Consider the following 19,683-nt stretch of genomic DNA (forward strand, 5'->3'; position numbering starts at 1 on the left):
TGAATAATCATTTGCTATTTCAGTCCATTAAAAATGTATGTTAGTGTTATCTAAGTTGATATATTATTTCAGTAGGTGTGATGACTAGGAACCATTGTGTAAATTTTCAATCAAATACATGCAAGACATGACAACTCCTAGGTGAGTAAAACAGCTCTCACTATTTTAAAATCGTGCTATTGCTTAAGTTTTTGTTATCTAATGTTGATTTTTTTCTATAACAATGTATTTATAGCTTAATTATACTACAGTTAGTAGTATTTGTCTGCAGTATTTATTTCAGTCACGCAAATATGATATTTCTACTTAAGTACAATATAACGAACTTAAGTATTTGCTTAAGTATATTTCTTATTTCTCTACTTTGTTTTCTGTAAAATTCAGAATTGTTGTATTTCGATATATGAAATAGTCACATACGGTTCTGATATAGATGAAAAAGTCAATATTGAAGATGCAGAAAGGGCAAAAACAAGCATTTAAAGTAACAGACTTAACTAAGCAATTACTTAAGTTTTTCCATGAAATTGGGGCCAGGACTCCCTCCACCACTTCATGCAGTCCCCAACCAATTCCCTTCTACTATCTCTGTTTGTACCATTCAAAACTAGACTATTTTGCTCTTCCCCTTATTACCTTGAGAGATTGATATAATCTCTGACTTAATTAAAGGTTGTCAGCAGGAAATACTCTGTGTGTGCAATTTTTGCATTTTCTGGTGTACAGTAACAGTTATGTGCATGTTGAGCTACTTAATGTGCGAACAATGCCAAACTGCCTAACAAGAACATTAAATCACACGGAAACTGCCGAGAGTTATAACAGGTCCACTAACTTAATCAACTTACTGTGTAGGCCTTGTTATCTTCTCCTTTATACATTTTGAAATCCTTGGTTAGAGGTTCATTCAAAAACAGAGTTTCCGTTGTTTTGCCATTACATCTGCTGAGAAGGAAAACATCGTCACCGGCTTTTACACTTACACCGCAGTTACAGGACGCCTTTGTGCTTTTCCATTTACATGCTGTAACCAATGCTCGTACCTAAAAACAAGAGATATTTAAATTTGAAATTACATAAATGTGTCAATCAGGAAGGTGTCTCCTTGCGCATTTAATCTCAGCTAGACAGGCTTTTTGTCAAAGAAAATACAACTGTAAAGAAATGCTGTAAATTAAGAACAGGAAGATTTTGGAGTAGAATGCACTGTAGTGTTCCCCATAAACTTACAATGCCCATGTGCAGCAAGTTAGGGTATGGCCAAAAGTGGGGTGTGGGGGCAGTGTGGGGGCAGTAACCCCCAAACATATTTATCCAAAAATAAAGTTACCCCTTATAACTTTTTATTTTTAAGACATTTTTAAACTACCATTATTATAGAGACTGCTAGAGTGACAGTGCTTCAAATTCTGAAGATATGTATGTTGTAATGATAACATGACTTCACATCAATCAATGCTTTGAAGTTTCTTCAAAATACATCCAAGAGTGGAAAAAGATACATTAAGGTTTAAGACAAAAACTTGTGCCGTAGAAATTCCAATTTGATTTTATACCAGGTCAAATCACTTCAAATAAATGCATTTTGGTTACATTTGGTCAAGTCCCCTATTAGGCAGAGCAAACACATGCCCTAACAATTACACATAAGTCCACTGCATAGAGATACTTTTCTGTCAGTGTGGGCTGGATCCCTCGAAAACTGTGATATATATTTTCATTTGTAAATTTGTATTTATAGGTTTTAAGGTATGTTTCCAGAAATATGGTCAAGTTCTGCAATGGAAATATTGCACTACTTTAGCAAATGAACGACCATGTATGTTTTCACACAAAGCTTGTAATCTTTTTATTTCATACACATTTACACTTATACATAATACACATTTTGTTCCAATCTGAAAGAAATTTACAGCCATTTGCACTTTTTAATGCAATGCCACCACAATGAAATGTCACAATTGATGTCTCACAACAGATATGAAATCCAGATGTAAATATCTATATTGTTTGTTTTGTTGGGACTAACGCCGCACCGACGCAATTATAGGTCATATGGCGACTTTCCAGCTTTGATGGTGGAGGAAAACCCCAGGTGCCCCTCCGTGCATTATTTCATCATGAGCAGGAACCCGGGCAGAACCATCGACCTTCTGAATTGCTTCCTCACATGAAAAATTCAACGCCCCGAGTGCGGCTCGAACCCACAAAAGATTCGGTGAGGAGCAGATGATTTCAAATCAGCGACCTTAACCACTCAGCCACGGACGCCCCTTAAAATTAATATCTATAGGATATTGGCTTTGTATCCAAAGTATGCACAACTCTGCAGTGAAAATACCATTTCTGTTAAAGAACCAGTGCGTTTTTCTTAATGCAAAGTTTATACTGTTCTTATTACATATGCATCTACACATATCAATATTACATAGATATTATAAATTTGTTTGATAGTCTGAATAAAACTGACAATGCTGACAAAAGTAAAAAAATTTAATGCAACGCAACACAAACAAATGACTTCACACACCCAATATGAAATTCTGAAGTTAATTTGGAAAAATATTCCAGTTTCATTGTAACAAAAATGGAGTGTAAGAACTAATATGTAATAAGATAAGAGGTTGGCTTTCAGTTCTATTTTAACTTTACTGAGTTTTAAAATTATTGTTTATATATCTTACACAAAGATGCTTAACACACTAAAATATATGTGATATTCACAAAATGTGAACTTTGAAATAACTCTTACCTCATAAGGCAAAGTTGTATGACGATACAACACAAACTCTCCCTTGTTCATATTGTCGTATTTCCTGAATAAACAAGAACATATTAGATAAATTAAAAAAGAACAGAACAATTTAAATGCATGTTCCAGCAATTTTAATTCATTTCTGCAAAATCAGGACATTTGTGTGGGTTAAAAATTCTTTAGAACGTAAAATTTCCCATGGATGGACAAGAGCAAATACAGCTGAAAGAAAACAATTGCATAAATTTCTGGTTTTGTATTTCTTATAAATCAACCATCACAACAGCAGTTTTAAAGTGCACAGTAGAGTCCATATAAAGTCCCAGTACTTGAAAAATTGACATGCATTTCCAGGTAACCCTGTCTTGAACTTGGTTACAATTTTTACACAGATTTACATTCCTACAATGTTCTTTATGATAAAAGAAGCAAATGTCGCCACAAAAGTGTTAACAAGACCCCTATGATTTGACCTAGTGACTTAGATTAAATCTCAAATAATCAAATTTTTAATATGAACTGTATATATAATATAAATGAGAGTTTATAGATACAAACGTTCTGACAAAGTTTAATAAAGATCAGGTACAAGATTAGGCCTCAGAATGTTCACAAGCTTGGCTATCTAAGAACTCAAATAACCCTATATTAATCTAGGTCTAGATTTCACAAAGACAAACATTCTGATAAAGTTTTATGAAGATCAGGTAGAAAATGCCCCTTCTGTAAAGTTAATAAGGATAATTTCACCTAGTGTCCAAGTTTTTGACCTCAGATGACTCTGTTTCTAACTCAGCAAGATTTTGTTAAGGCTCACATTCTGATCAGGTTTCATTTAGAATGCACAATATTTTGACCTTGAAAAGCATGATTGTGACATCTTTTTTTGTTTTGTGTTTAGCAACCTTTTTCAAGAGTACAGCAGGCATTTAACCTGACCAGTGTTCCTGGATTCTGTACCAGTTTTTTTGTATTTAGCTTCATGAAGATCCATCAATGGATTACTATGTTTTATGGGTAATTATGAATTTTGAATCATTTAAAGGGCAATCACTCTGCATTTACTGAAAAGATCCTGATGAAAGATATGCATGAACTGCCATCCTATACTGATCAACATTTGAGCTGTGCCATGAGAAAACCAACATAGTGGCTTTGCGACCAGCATAGATCCAGACCAGCCTGTGCATCCGCGCAGCCTGGTCAGGATCCATGCTGTTCGCTTTCAAACCCTATTGCAATTAGAGAAACCATTAGCAAACAGCATGGATCCTGACCAGACTGCGCAGATGCGCAGGCTGGTCTGGATCTACGCTGGTCGCAAAGCCACTATGTTGGTTTTCCGCGCAGCCTGGTCAGGATCCATGCTGTTTGCTTTCAAACCCTATTGCAATTAGAGAAACCATTAGCAAACAGCATGGGCAGGCTGGTCTGGATCCATGTTGGTCGCAAAGCCACTATGTTGGTTTTCCCATGGCGTGGCTCATTTGTCTTAAATTTCATGAAGATTGAACAAAGGACTACCTTGTTGTGTGAGGATTTATGGACTATTAAATAACTGAAGGGCAATAACTGGTTACTGAAGTGATGCTGATAAAACTTTGCATGCATCTCTGCCCTTGAGTGATCTACAATTATGTAAAATTTCATGAAGATCCATAACTAGGTTACTTAGATAAGGTCCTATTTTTGACCAAATCAAGGGGAAAATCTCTTTAATGGGTCAAAGGGGAAAATACTATATGTGAGCAAAGGTTATATGCTTATCAATCATTATGCAATGTTTGGTAATTCTGCAGAAAGCACTCTTGAATTATAAACATTTCATTTTTTTACCAAATCAAGGGAAGAAATTGCTTTGACTGGGTCAAGGGGATGATACAACATGTGAAAAAAAGGTTATGTGCTCATTAATAATTCTGTGACATTTGCATTTTCAATGCTTTTTTCAAACAAATTAAGGGGGAAAACTCTGCTTTTACTGAGAAAGATAATGCTATATGTGAGTAAAGGTCATGTGTTTACTAATAATTATGTGAGGTTTGATGACTCTAGCTTAAATACTAACATTTTCAATTTTGGATGCAAGAATTCACTTACAAACAGCAAGATGGACAATGCCAAAACAACATCTCTCCACGGGGGATAATATGGAGGCATGCTTTAAGAAGGGAATATAACGTAAACCACTGAACTGCTTACCGGTCAATAGTCAAAACTATTGACCATTAAGCCAGTCAATAAATATATACTGTAAAACACTTTAAATTTGTGCATAATTTATTTTGAAAAAAATGCTCTGATTTATCATATATTATTTATCAGAGAAATTCCTGACTTGCAAAATACAGCAGTAAAAATACATTTGAATTTACCATGTATAAACTGACACCAATTTGCCATTTTTTGCTTAAATGTTAAAATATATTGAATTATGGAACTTGTATATATTAGCAGAAATAGAACTCTTGTGAATAGTGTTTTACAGTTATTGAAAATAATAAAATGAGCCGCAACACGAGAATCAGGATCCATGCTGTTCGCTAATGGTTTCTCTAGTTGCAGTAGGTTTTGAAAGCAAACAGCATGGATCCTGACCAGACTGCGTGGATGCTCAGGCTGGTCTGGATCCATGCTGGTCACAAATGCACTATGTTGGTTTTCTCATGTTGCGGCTCAAATGTTACGATGAAACAACTTTTGAAGAACCAAAAATTACTTACAAGCCGTCAAATGTTGTAATATGTGGATCATTGATACTCATACACATATTATCAGTGTCTTCATCCCGAACCAGGATCTGAATTATAAATAGTTTATACTTATTCAATTTAGGTAATGATTGTAAAATTTCCACAGCATATTAATATTTCTTAACATTATATTCATAATTGTATTATCATTATAAGGTTTAATATCCCACTTTGGGATCAAATATAATTTTTAATCTTCTGACCGTCACTTTAACATTCACTGAGAAAACTTTTTTTTTTCATTGGAAGAAAAATATGTTTCAATATGACGGAGTGTCACCCCAAATATACCCATATCCCTATCTCAAATGTCAAGGTCACTATTGGGTCAAAAGTCATTTAAGAGCTTGTTTCAAGTAATGTACCTATATTAAAACAGGCTCCGGATTTGGTTTGCAAATCTGGAATTTTCACAAACTCAGCTACCTTTTCCCCTAGAGTTTTTGATTAAATAATTCATACTTTGGACTGACTAGAGGAATTATTGGTCAATTATCTTTAAAAATCTAAAAAAAAACGAGCATAATATTATGGACGTTTTTCCCCCGCAATCAACAAAACTGGAGAAAAAACCCACTGGAGGACAAAAAAAACATGGGAGACCCAACTCTGATCATCTCTCATGTTCTCGTTTTTGAGATTTTTTTAAAGATAAATGATCAATAATTGCTCTAGTCAGTCTAAAGTATTATATGTATGAATTAATTAATCAAAAAATCGAGGGGAAAAGGTAGCCGAATTTGCGAAAACTCGAGATTTGCAAACTAAATCCAGAGCCTGCTTTTAGCAGAAATGTTTGCCTAAATGATTAGAAATCAACAACCATTTTTAAACATAAAGCAAAGTAGCTGATGTGGTTTCTAATTTCAAAGCATATCAGTAGGAAAGGGCAACTCTGTGTTAAGCCGGTGCTAGGGGCTGTGAGGGGTGCTGCACATTTCATTACCTCTCATGAACAGACTCAATCTGAGTCTGCTATTATGTTGCTTGGTTGCATTCCATGTTTCCAAAGGTTCTTTTATTACTATACATTGATTACATTTTGCTTGTAATCACAGTCAACAGTCAAGAGAATAATTGCTATATTTGCTGTTATTTTTACAAAATTAATATTTGAGCCGTGCCATGAGAAAACCAACATAGTGAGTTTGCGACCAGCATGGATCCAGACCAGCCTGCGCATCCGTGCAGTCTGGTCAGGCTCCATGCTGTTCGCTTTTAAAGCCTATTGGAATTGAAGAAACTGTTAGCGAACAGCATGGATCCTGACCAGACTGCGCGGATGCGCAGGCTGGTCTGGATCCATGCTGGTTGCAAAGCCACTATGTTGATTTTCTCATGGCACGGCTCATTTGAGAAAGTGCTATTACTGTTATAAATAAACATGTTAAAACAAGATGGCCTTATATTCTGAAGATTATATCATGCAAGTAAAATCCAATTTCAAATATAGCAAACTTTTAACATTGTGAGAATATGTGATTTTATTGCTAATACTTACAACACATTTTTGAACTGGTTTTGTCTGAACTTTGACACCATCCACATACAAATGTGCAAATACATTTAATCTGGCTTTGTAGTCATCATCTTTCTTGAAATCTAACCTAGCAAACATGGTCAGCTTCTGTGGCTGATCCCAGTTTTCACTTGTAAACACCATGTCACAGTCATTGCCGATTATTACTTGATTAATTGATTTACCATTAGAACACCTGAAAAAAATGAAAGTAATATATCATGTAAATAATAAGAATACATGATCTTCCTTCATTTTTAAATTGCAAGAAACAAAATAGAACTCCCAGTTACTTAAACTTTAGCTTGCTGGCGGCAAATGATTCTGCCTTTACGACCAGCGCTTGAAATAGCGTTTTGGCAAAAAAAGAAATTGTGCCTGTAAAATGAAAATGCACCATATTAAATCCCATCAAAGTTGTCACAGTTAGCATTCACCATGCCAATATACTGAATTTGACATTTCTTTATTGTTGGTAACAGGTCATACCTAATCAGCAAGCCTGTCATACAGTGAAATTCTAACAGAGAAATTCTCTAAAAGCCGTCCTTTCAGTGAATTTATTTTTTTTCCCTCTAAAAAATGAATAATGTGAAATATTTACAATTAAAAAGGGAGACAATTTTGTAAAAATTGCAGTCAGGGTTATTGGACTTTATGACACCTCACTGTAGGAGCAGAGAGGTTCATGTGAAGTTCCAATGCGAAAACAACAATTTTGCCATACTTTCTCAATCTAAAAGGGGAATAAATTTTCGAAGTAAAAGGCAGAGTTATGTATCTTTAAACTTGCATTCTGATCCTTAAAATAAGTGTGAGATTTCAATCAAATGTAATGTACTTATAGTTTTCTGAAATGTCAAGGGCTATGTTCTCTGACAAGAGCAAAAAGAGAAACTTTTTTGTCAAAGTGAATGGCAGAATAATTGAACTGTAAGTGTAAACTTATATTTTGATTTAAAAGGCATGTGTGAAATTTAAATGTAGTTCATGCATAGATTTAGAATCACTGAAGGAAAATGGGAATTAGTTTTGTAAAAAAAGGCCAGAGTTACAGGATCTTAGTATGTGAAATTAACATACATAATCCTAAAGAAGTTTTAACTTTCAAAACAATATCTGCAATACATGTATTGTTCCAGAAATATTCCAGGAAAACAAATCAGCGATGGGATGTGCGGAATGGGACATTTTTGTAGTGATGAACGCGAAATGATTTTGACAAAATAAGTCACAGGGACCTGGTAAATGAACTTGCCTTAGGATGCAAAAAACATGTTAAACGTTTGGTTTTCATTGATTCAACAGACATTCACAGGATGGACAGGGGTAATTACCATAGTTATAATCCCTAGACTAAAATAATCTGTCACTAGCTGTAGATGCAGATGAGAATATCCAATTCTACATTAATTGTTCTGGTGGTAACAAGGCTCTGCAGAGTTTATATTGAAATAGTTTCCCTGAAAGCCAGATATTCCTCTTTGCATCTACAATCAGTGGCGGTTTATTTTTCTTACATACCCTGTTTTACAAATTACAGAATGAATAAAGCAAAATGAAAGTCATTCTTTGTAGCACTCTATCTTATAGCAACATATTAAAATAAAGTGCAGGACATTAATGTCCTTGAACTTAAGTGACTTCATAATGTTTCAATGATGCACAACAACAAAATTCCAGTTTACTTTTATCATTTATAGTACATGTATAACTTTATGTTTTTACCTTAAACTTTAGCCTGCTGGCGGCAATTTATTCTGCCTTTGCGAAAAGTGCAGACAAAGATCATGGTCTGCACTGTTCGCTATTCAGTCAGTAAATTTTCAGTGAACACCCCTTTGGATAATAAATGGTATTGCCCAAATTGAATGATGGACCAGTCCATTTTAGATATTTAGCAAGATAAAGGTTAAAATAAAATATTTTGAATTGAGAAATACTGTATACTTTATGGAACAAACAGACACTATCAAGGTATTCAATATTTATTTCACTTTCTATAAAAATATTATCAATGTATGATCTGCAAGGAAAATGTTGTTGGAGGTGTGCTTCTTTTTTTCTCAAGTACTCATTAGAATGGATTGCACTCTATAAATAAACTGAACTTACTTGGGCATCTTGTTCTCGGGCTGTGTCAACCTATTCTCCACACGAACCTCACAGACCTTGCCTTCAGGACATGATTCTGCTGGATTTTCGGCCAGACTTATTTCAATCGTTTCACCTGGTAACTGTCCCTCTTTGATTACAATGGTTGAATCACATGTGTTAGACAACTACAAAAAGAAGTAAGTCAGAATAAAAAGTAAAAACAACAGACTTTTATTTCATAATTTCACATTAGTTTACTAGTATACGCATTATTTTACCAGCATAAACATTAGTTTACTAGTATGTGCATTATTTTACCAGCATACATATTGTACAGCATACACATTATTTTACCAGCATACACATTATTTTACAGTCTAAGAATTCCATCTTGCCATTGGTCAATTTCATAAGGGTCCTCAGAAAAAAAAAACATTCTGCTACTGGAGTTTTGGGACTGGTTTTAAGTTTTATTACCGTGGACCAACATTTTCATGATGTACATGTACTGAGGCATGGATACACAATGACAAATCATTATGCAACCCCCATCCCCTCCCGCCAATATTTCAAAAGCAACGAAAAGAAACCCAAACAAGAGGACCATGATGGTCCTGAATCGCTCACCTATCCCCACATGACCCAGTGTTCAACTGAGTATGACGTCGTTATTTCTATTATTTGACATAGTGACCTAGTTTTTGAGCACATGTGACCTAGATATCATCAAGATAAAAAATTCTGACCAATTTTTAATGAAGATCCATTGAAAAATACGGCCTCTAGAGAGGTCACAAGGTTTTTCTATTGTTTGACCTAATGACCTAGTTTTTGAAGGCATGTGACCCACTTTTAAACTTGACCTAGATATCATTAAGGTGAACATTCTCACCAATTTTCATGAAGATCTCGTGAAAAATATGGCCTCTAGAGAGGTCACAAGGTTTTTCTATTTTTCGACCTACTGACCTAGTTTTTGACCGCACATGACCCAGTAACGAACCTGACCTAGATATCATCAAGTTGAACATTCTCACCAATTTTCATGAAGATCCATTTGAGAAATATGGCCTCTAGAAAGGTCACAAGGTTTTTTCTATTTTTAGACCTACTGACCTAGTTTTTGACCCCACGTGACCCAGTTTCGAATTTGACGTAGATATCATCAAGATGAACATTCTGACCAATATTCATGAAGATCTCATGAAAAATTTGGCCTCTAGAGAGGTCACAAGGTTTTTCTATTTTTAGATCTACTGACCTAGTTTTTAACCCCACGTGACCCAGTTTCGAACTTGACCTTGATATCTTCAAGGTAAACATACTGACCAATTTTCATGAAGATCCATTGAAAAATATCGCCTCTAGAGAGGTCACAAGGTTTTCCAATTTTTAGACCTACTGACCTAGTTTTTGACTGCACGTGACCCAGTTTCAAACTTGACCTAGATATCATCAAGGTGAACATTCTGACCAATTTTCATGAAGATCCATTGAGAAATATGGCCTCTAGAGAGGTCACAAGGTTTTTCTATTTTTAGATCTACTGACCTAGATTTTGACCCCACATGACCCAGTTTCACTCTTGACCTAGATAACATCAAGGTGAACATTCTGACCAATATTCATGAAGATCTCATGAAAAATATGGCCTCTAGAGAAGTCACAAGGTTTTTCTATTTTTAGATCTACTGACCTAGTTTTTAACCCCATGTGACCCAGTTTCGAACTTGACCTAGATATCATCAAGATGAACATTCTGACCAATTTTCATGAAGATCCATTGAGAAATATGGCCTCTAGAGAGGTCACAAGGTTTTTCTATTTTTAGACCTAATGACCTAGTTTTTGACCCTACGTGACCCAGTTTCAAACTTGATCTAGATATCATCAAGATGAACATTCTGACCAATATTCATGAAGATCTCATGAAAAATATGGCCTCTAGAGAGGTCACAAGGTTTTTCTATTTTTAGATCTACTGACCTAGTTTTTAACCCCACGTGACCCAGTTTCGAACTTGACCTAGATATCATCAAGATGAACATTCTGACCAATTTTCATGAAGATCCATTGAGAAATATGGCCTCTAGAGAGGTCACAAGGTTTTTTTTATTATTTGACCTACTGACCTAGTTTTTGACGGAACATGACCCAGTTTCGAACTTGACCTAGATATCATCAAGTTGAACATTCTCACCAACTTTCATGAAGATCCATTGAAAAGTATGGCCTCTAGAGAGGTCACAAGGTTTTTCTATTTTTAGACCTACTGACCTAGTTTTGGTCCGCATGTGACCCAGTTTCGAACTTGACCTAGATATCATCAAGGTGAACATTCTTACCAACTTTCATAAAGATCCCATGAAAAATGTGACCTCTAGAGTGGTCACAAGCAAAAGTTTACGGACGCACGGACGGACAGACGGACGACAGACGACGGACGCTGCGCGATCACAAAAGCTCACTTTGTCACAAAGTGACATGTGAGCTAAAAACGTTATGTATGAGAAAGAATTTTATGTTTGTACACAACCAAACACTCTTAAATTCAAATCTTATAAAGCAAGGTTTAACTTTCATTTAAGCTGTAAAATTTACTAATGAAAACAATCTAAATCCAATTTCTGTCAGGTCTCCAAAACTCATTTTCACCAAAGCTCTATAAAATTAGAAAGATCTAAAATTCTCATAAAAACATAAACTGAAATCTCCCTAAACCCTAAGGTGTCAAAATAAAATGAGCCGCACCATAAGAAAAGCAGCAAGTGCATTTGCGACCAGCATGGATCCAGACCAGACTGCACAGATGCGAAAGCTGGTCTGGATCCATGCTGGTCGCAAATGCATTATTTCGGTGTTCTCATGGTGCAGCTCAAATCTTGTTTGTCAATGATGGTGCACTCATTGTTCTTCACTTAATAAGCATCTAGGTTTATGACATACTGATCACAATGGTGACAAATTTTGATTCTGTTATTATCTTATTATGTATTTTTTTTTTATTTTGCAAACTAACAAAAATTAGCAAAATTGAATCACTCACGAAAAGGTCGGCATTAAATTTCCCACATTGAGTGTACGCACGCATTAAATGTAAACTATTAAACCTATGTTAAACCTGACTCTAAACTTTAGTCAGTATATAGTACACTCAATACGTGCGTACATTCAATAGGGGCGATTTAATGTTGACGCTCATGAAAATGCCTGAATCTACTGTCTATCTTGCCTAAATAAAACAACATAAATTTTACCTCAACTTCTGGTATTTCTACACAAACCAGTGATTCCTTTATTTTCGTCATCTGTGTTTGCATACTAGTAATGATAATCAAGTCGTCTTCTGTTTTATTATCACATTCTCGAAGAATAGGTGAAATGCAGAACTCCAACTCTGCATAATACCTGAAAGTAAACATTATCTCATAAAATAAAGATCTGTCCACTTAGTCAAACTCTTATTGAGCTCAGCTGATTGTTGGAGATGAAAGATTTAACAACAGTGCAGTTTTAGAGACAGCCATATCATCCCTTGCTACCCTCATCTTGTTAACCCTTACCCTGCTAAACTTCTATAATGAACTTGTCCATCTTTCAGTTTGGACAATACCATTATTGTTAAAAGCAGGGTATACCAAAAAGTTACTGAATGGCGAACAGTGCAGATCATGATCAGACTGCATGGATGTGCAGGCTGATCATGATCTACACTGGGCGCAAAGGCAATCATGTCAAGCACGATAAGGGTTAAATTTAGAATTATTGCCAACTGTGATTCATAGCCCTGCAATTACGTTTGTCAGAGAAAATGAGGTTTTGTAAGTCAAGGGCACATAACTCTGCTCAGAGTTCTACCTTGAAATGCCTCATATGACCCTAAAAGATATACATAAAGTATCAGTGAAATACATTTTACACTTATCATGCTGGACACGATTAATTCTGCCTTTGCAACCAGTGCAGATCAAGATCAGCCTGCACATCTGTGCAGTTTGATCATGATCTGCATTGTTCGCCATTCAGTCACTATCTCTTTTGTATGCACCCCTTTGAACAATTAATGGTACTGTCCAAATTGAAAGATGGGCAAGTTCATTATAGAAATTTAGCAGGGTAAGAATTAAAACTGGTAATTCCCCACATTCCGGCATTTTTTCATCCTTTGGGCAATATTTCATGTGCTGGCACCTGGGTAGAATCACCAACCTTCCATAAGGCCGCTGGAGGACTCACATGGAAAAATTTTACATCCCAATTGAGGCTTTGAACCAACAACAGTCAGAGGGAAGTGAAAAAAGTCAGTGATCTTAAACATTGAAATCAACTATAAATAATAATAATAAATAAATAAATAAATCAATATATATATAATAATATATATATATATATATATATATATATATATATATATATAATTTTTTTTTTTTTTCAGATTCAATACCCTTACTTTTAATACTTACGTGCATTTTTCATTATTGTCAGCCCCAGCATCTTTTTCATTATAAACACTGATACATGCTTGTGCTGCATCTGAATCACAGACAGTTGGAGGCGGAGGTGTGACAAGACAGTACTTCTACAATAATAACAAAAAACAGGAATCTTAGAGCTACATGCACTTTAACCGCAATTTGACCTTTCAGTAACATGCACATCAGCCTCTTACCTTGACTTTAGTATTACATGCCCATTTGTCTCTTATCTCAACCTTAAAATGACATGTATATCTGCATAAAACGGTATCTTAGTGTTCTATGCTTACATGCCTTTTATTCTTGGCATAAAAGCTACATACGTAAAATCCCTCTAATTTAATGTGATAAGGACATCTGCTTTAAAAATTAACCTTACAGCAACATGCACCCTGTGACCTTGACCATTACATGCACATCTGCCCTTGACCTTTGAGCTACATCCACGTATATGCTTATAATCATTTAAGCTGATAAATATTTGACTGAAAAAAACAAGCTGTTTTACGTTTCTGGTGAATAATTTGTTTTCAATAATGCATATTTTTTGTTTCTCTAAAAGAAATGCATTACAGTCAAACCTGGTTTAGAGACCACCTCTAAACAGAGACCACCTGGCTCTGAAGAGCACTAGTTTTGTTTCCCATTTTAACATTTACAGTGTACTTTAACCTGTGAATAAAGACCATTTCCCAATAAAGATCACATTTTGGCTCTCCCAAGGGTGGTCTTTATAGACAGGTTTGACTGTATAACTACATGAAAACTAGAGATGAACATGAATGTAAGGTATGACATCTCTAAGAAAGAGATGACTGTCAGAATAAGGTATATCTACAAATGAGCCGCGCCATGAGAAAACCAACATAGTGCATTTGCAACCAGCATGGATCCAGACCAGCCTGCACATCTGCGCAGTCTAGTCAGGATCCATGCTGTTCACTAACGGTTTCTCTAATTGCAATAGGCTTTGAAAGCGAACAGCATGGATCCTGACCAGACTACGCGGATGTGCAGGCTGGTCTGGATCCATGCTGGTCGCAAACGCGCTATGTTGGTTTGCGCTATGTTGGTTTTCTCTTGGTGCAGCTCAAATTATCTGTCTCAAATACAGCACGTACTTTACCAACAAATAAAAAATAAATATTCAACTCCCACTGGATATGGTAAAACATTCAATAGTAGGTCTACTGCTTAAGTTGTGATGTCATATATGATGTCAGAAATGACGTAAGGATGGTGTCTCTACGTTCAATGTGTCAAAAAGTTCACAATTTCAAACAAGTTTTCCATTTTATCTAACTAAACTTTTAGTCAATTTTGGCCGATATAACACTACATTGGTATATGTTTAAAATAAAACAGTCTTGATTTGTAGTGATGCGTTCGGTTCTATGGATTCTGCTGGGTTGGATCACACTCGGTGCAAGCCCCTAGTGTGATGCTGACCTGGCAAAGTCCACTCAAGCTGAATATAACACTGCAGATAAAGATACTGTTATAATAACACTATTATTTTACCTCATAGGCTAGAATGACTGCTTCCCAAGATACTTTCAAACTTCTAAAGTACTGACCAGGACATGAAAGACTCAAAGAAGCTGTAACAGTTACACTTGATTCTGAATACAATCTGAAAAGGGGGGAAAACATAATATTTAAGCCAAGGTTCATATATAACTGTATGAACTATACATACATATATGTCCTACTAAAAAATCTTCTTATTATCATATTTCATGGGTAACTTGACAGATTTTACACCAGAACTGAATAAGTTGCAAGATAACAGTCTGGTATGATATCAAAGCTGAACAGTAGAATAGAACTATAAGTTTTTTATTGCAGACACAACAAGGTCCCTTACACATCTGTTTAGTCTGAATACCAGCTGGATACATTGTATTGTTTTTAAAATATCTTTATTTTTGTCTATCTTTTTTCTTTTACTATCTCACAAAAGACTTGTTTCTGTGATAAAGTGAGAAAGGACATTAACTGTGTTAGATTTGCTTAGTTTCAAGAGTTATCTCCCTTCAATAAAGCATGGTTTTGAGTACAGACTAAAGTCCGTTTTACATACTTGCAGAATTCCTGACCGTAATCATTGTCCACAAGAGTATAGAGGGTCTTCACCATCTTAAGAACTATCTTAGATGTAATTTGGAACTTTTCACAGCAGTCTTGACCTAAAAGACAGAAAAAAGACTGGCATATTTATTTTTAAATACAGAAAAATGTCTTTGAGCAACCACATCTATGCAGGTATATTTGCATATTCGGATCAAGATTCTTTCTGCAATGCACTTTCGGATCAAGATTCTTTCTGCAATGCACTTTCGGATCAAGATTCTTTCTGCAATGTAGAATTTGATTAAACCCTGAATTTTTAAAACTTCAGACTATACTAAGAAATTTCCGCAAATAAGAAAAATAGGGTCATGCATTTAATTTTTTTCTTGACTGATTTGAACAAGAAGGTCTTGAAGGCCCTTAAGGTCCTATATTGCTCATCTGACCTAGTTCTTACCCCAGACAACTTAGTATTCAATTTGGTCTAAATTTCATTAAGTGGTAAATCAGGTAGATCATTAACCAAGGTTTTCAATGATTTGACCTCTTGATGTAGTTTTTGACCTCAGGTAACCCACTTTTGAACTTGACCTAGAGTTCATACAGACAAACACTCTGAACTGACAAAGATTTATGATGATCAAGTTGAAAAGATGGCCTCTAAAGAGTTAACAAAGATTTTCTATGATCTGACCTAATGACATATTTTTCCAAAGTGACCCTGTTACAAATTTATCCTAGATTTAACACAGAAAAACATTCCGACCAAGTCTACTTTGAGTGTTAACAATGTCTTTCTATGGTTTGTCCTAGTGACATTGTTTTTGAGCTAAATAATCCAGTTTGGAACTTGAACTAGATTTCATAGTCAAATATTCTGAGAAAGCTATCTGAAGATCAAGTAGAAAATGTGGTCTCTAGAGAGAGTGAACAATGTTTCGTATTACAATGTTTTTCTATGATATGACCTAGTGACCTAGTTTAAGATTTCAGGAAACCAGTCTTCAACGTGACTCAGATTTCAAAGAGATAACCATTCTGACAGAATTTTATGATGATCAAATAGTAAATGTGGCCTCTAGAGGGTGAACAATGTTTTGCATTGGCAGGTGGTTTTTTTTCCTTCATAATAGGGGCCTTTAACAGGCCCCTTCCCCTCAGGAAATTTCTTTTAAATCATGCAGTTTTCCCCAAGAATTGACTTTACATCAGGTTTTTTATTCCCCTTTGCCCAAATACCGAGCTATTTTTCTCTCCAAATCACAGGCCTGACCCCCGGAAGTTCCCCTTCTGGTAAAAAAAATCTCAGATTGGTTGAAGTAAAACTCATTTCAGTTTGATTAGCAGTACCAGATCACATCATTTAATTTTGATGTAACTCTATACTGACCAAATATGACAGAAAAAAGTCTCACTTCGACAACTTTTCTTTTCAGTTTCAATTTATTCTTCAAAATAATTGAAGGACCTACAGGTATAACCTGAAATGGGTCTAGCTATGTGCGACAGCTCTGTGAACATTGCCTACTTTACAAAGAACATACAAGGAATAGTATTTCGTGTATTGAAACTGGCAGTGCCCTCCATTTTGTTTCAAATCACAACTTGAACTTACTTAAGTCTTTGGGTTTAACACACGCAGTTGTTTCACCCAAGTTGCAGCATTTCTGGTCAAGGTTACATTCTAAGTCCGTCTGACAGCCTTCCATACCTTCTCTGTAACCTCCCTTATTACAATAGCCAGGCTTATGTCCTGAAAATATAAATTACAGAATATGTACAGCTCATGGATAATTTATTTAACTTCTAAAGGAATTAAGTTTTGCCATAATGAAGTGTAATGTAGCAAATCGGGATTGATCCCTCTACGGTAACATGGGATTTACCGAATGAGATATTAAAAAAATATGTACTTCCAGCACGTGCACAGAGCGTCTGACTTCGGATTTTTAAGAATACGCATTTTCCTTATGCCTAATAAGCGTTCACATAACTTGTCCGAACCGCAACGTCTTGCACATCAGAACACATATGGGCAGTGTTGCTTTTTATTCCAAAATCTACTTTTAAACTGATACAAACGCATATTTGTGGGCAAGCTGATGGACTGTAAAGATTTGAAAAGAAAACGAACGACTAAAGCAGTAAACACCAGTTATTTCCCATCAAGACTGAAAGTAGCATAATCTTCGACAAAACTCAATATGAGGGATGAGGTTACGAGGAAGCCGCTACCGTGTGTTGTGTTGTTGCCTTATAGGATGAGTTGAAGTCGGATCAATTCCCGACTGAGGCAGTGCCTTATTTCATATTAGCCTTCTAATGAAATTAAGTTTTGCAGTAAGTTTTGCCCTGCGAAGTGAATGCAATATTTTTTTGTTTTTATTTTTGCTGGGTTTATAGTCACACTGACAGTGTAGGTCTTATGGCAACTTCTTTTACTGTACTTGTACTGTCCAAATTGAAAAATGGACAAGTTCATTATAGAAATTTAGCAGCATATATAGATAAAAAAAAATCAAATCAATAACTCTTTACATTTTTTGTTTACTTTTTTGAAGCCATGAAAATGAGTAGATGCACAATATTTATTTTGTGGGGAAAAAGCAAGGAAACACTTCTTTGTGTCACAGTACAGGACTTGACTATTAAAACGGGGAGAAAATGCGTAGGCGGCCCGGCTAGCTCATTCGGTAGAGCATCGGAACGGTATTCCGAGGCCCCGGGTTTAAGTCCCCGTCTGGCTGCACATTTTTCTCACCCTGTGACATTTGACGCCCAACATGGGACCGTGATGGCATTACACTGGTTAGTCTCCGACGCCTGTAATTGCTTATATATAAAGTACCCGCTGAAATTCGAGGACTAATTCAAAATGGTGGGGAAATATGTCACGGTATGGGACTTGACTATTAAAACAGGGAGAAAATGTGTAGGCAGCTGGGTAGCTCAATCGGTAGAGCATCGGAACGGTATTCCGAGGCCCCAGGTTCGAGTCCCGGTCTGGCTGCAAATTTTTCTCACCCTGTGACATTTGCAAAGAAGTTGTAACTGTGCAGTGGTAGTGGGTGGGAGGGTAAAGGGGTGTGGAAGAGAGGAACTGACTAAGGCAGGAACCACCTTAACTGTTGACTGTAGAAAAAAGAGCTTACCATTACACCATGCCTCTCAGACCAAATTTTGTGTCAGCGTGGGTCAATATATTTACCCTGAGCTGTATGGACCTCAATCAAGTTTTCATATGGGAGTTTATGGGAAATTCACAATTCTTATGACATTTTTAGATACAGAAAATTTCTATGATCATTTCTCATAGCCGTAAATTTACATATTATTCTAAATTTGGTTAGATAAAACACAGAAGTTTGTATGCTTATTTTTGAGACATCTGCACATGAGTAAAGAGACCTACAACTTCCAAGCTGGTTTAACATACATGTGATACCCGGATTGTCCGGGATTGTCCCGGAAATGACATGCTCGTCCCGGTGTCCCAGACAGTGTTGAAATGTCCCGGAAAATAAAATACAGGAAACAAATAAAAATAACCCTCCAAAAAACTAGCTTTTTGGTCTATAAATTGTTGAATTTTATGTTAATAAAACACAATAAACAGTCCCCGGTGTCACATTGTTTATTCCTAATTATCCAATATCAGTTTCATGCCCTTGAGCGGGACATGTGTTGATTAAGCCATTGATTTCTCTCCCGCTTTGATCAACAGGCATACTGAATGTGCGCTGTGATCTTTTGATGACCCTGATTAAGTTACAGTCATTTATTTTGATGACCCTGATTAAGAACTTACAGGATTATGCAATCAATAACTGTTTTATGTACTTTAATTTATATAATAGGAACAATAGTCGAAAATCTCGTTGTTTTTTAGCACGTAGGCGGTGAAGCTACATGTAGCTTTTATGGAAGAGATGATTGAAAACGGTCAATTAAATGATAATTTTTTTAAAAGGTTGTAATCATTTAAAATGTAGATTAATTGTCATACATATT

At 35.7% G+C, this 19,683-nt stretch overlaps 1 protein-coding gene across 2 annotated transcripts in view; it reads right to left on the reverse strand.

Moving 5' to 3' along the window:
* Nucleotides 1-19,683, reverse strand: part of LOC123547340 (uncharacterized) — a 125,049-nt gene that overhangs the window by 19,383 nt on the left and 85,983 nt on the right. For both annotated transcript variants that reach the window (XM_053551627.1, XM_053551626.1), the window contains 10 exons: nt 17,288-17,425; nt 15,683-15,788; nt 15,121-15,232; nt 13,588-13,703; nt 12,382-12,532; nt 9,143-9,309; nt 7,010-7,223; nt 5,479-5,555; nt 2,753-2,816; nt 849-1,043 (listed from right to left, as the gene is read on the reverse strand). In XM_053551627.1, coding sequence (XP_053407602.1) covers nt 849-1,043; nt 2,753-2,816; nt 5,479-5,555; nt 7,010-7,223; nt 9,143-9,309; nt 12,382-12,532; nt 13,588-13,703; nt 15,121-15,232; nt 15,683-15,788; nt 17,288-17,425 — 1,340 coding nt within the window. The remainder of the gene's footprint in view (nt 1-848; nt 1,044-2,752; nt 2,817-5,478; nt 5,556-7,009; nt 7,224-9,142; nt 9,310-12,381; nt 12,533-13,587; nt 13,704-15,120; nt 15,233-15,682; nt 15,789-17,287; nt 17,426-19,683) is intronic.

The sequence above is a fragment of the Mercenaria mercenaria genome, chromosome 9 (genome assembly GCF_021730395.1).
Source record: "Mercenaria mercenaria strain notata chromosome 9, MADL_Memer_1, whole genome shotgun sequence".
Taxonomy (NCBI): domain Eukaryota; kingdom Metazoa; phylum Mollusca; class Bivalvia; order Venerida; family Veneridae; genus Mercenaria; species Mercenaria mercenaria.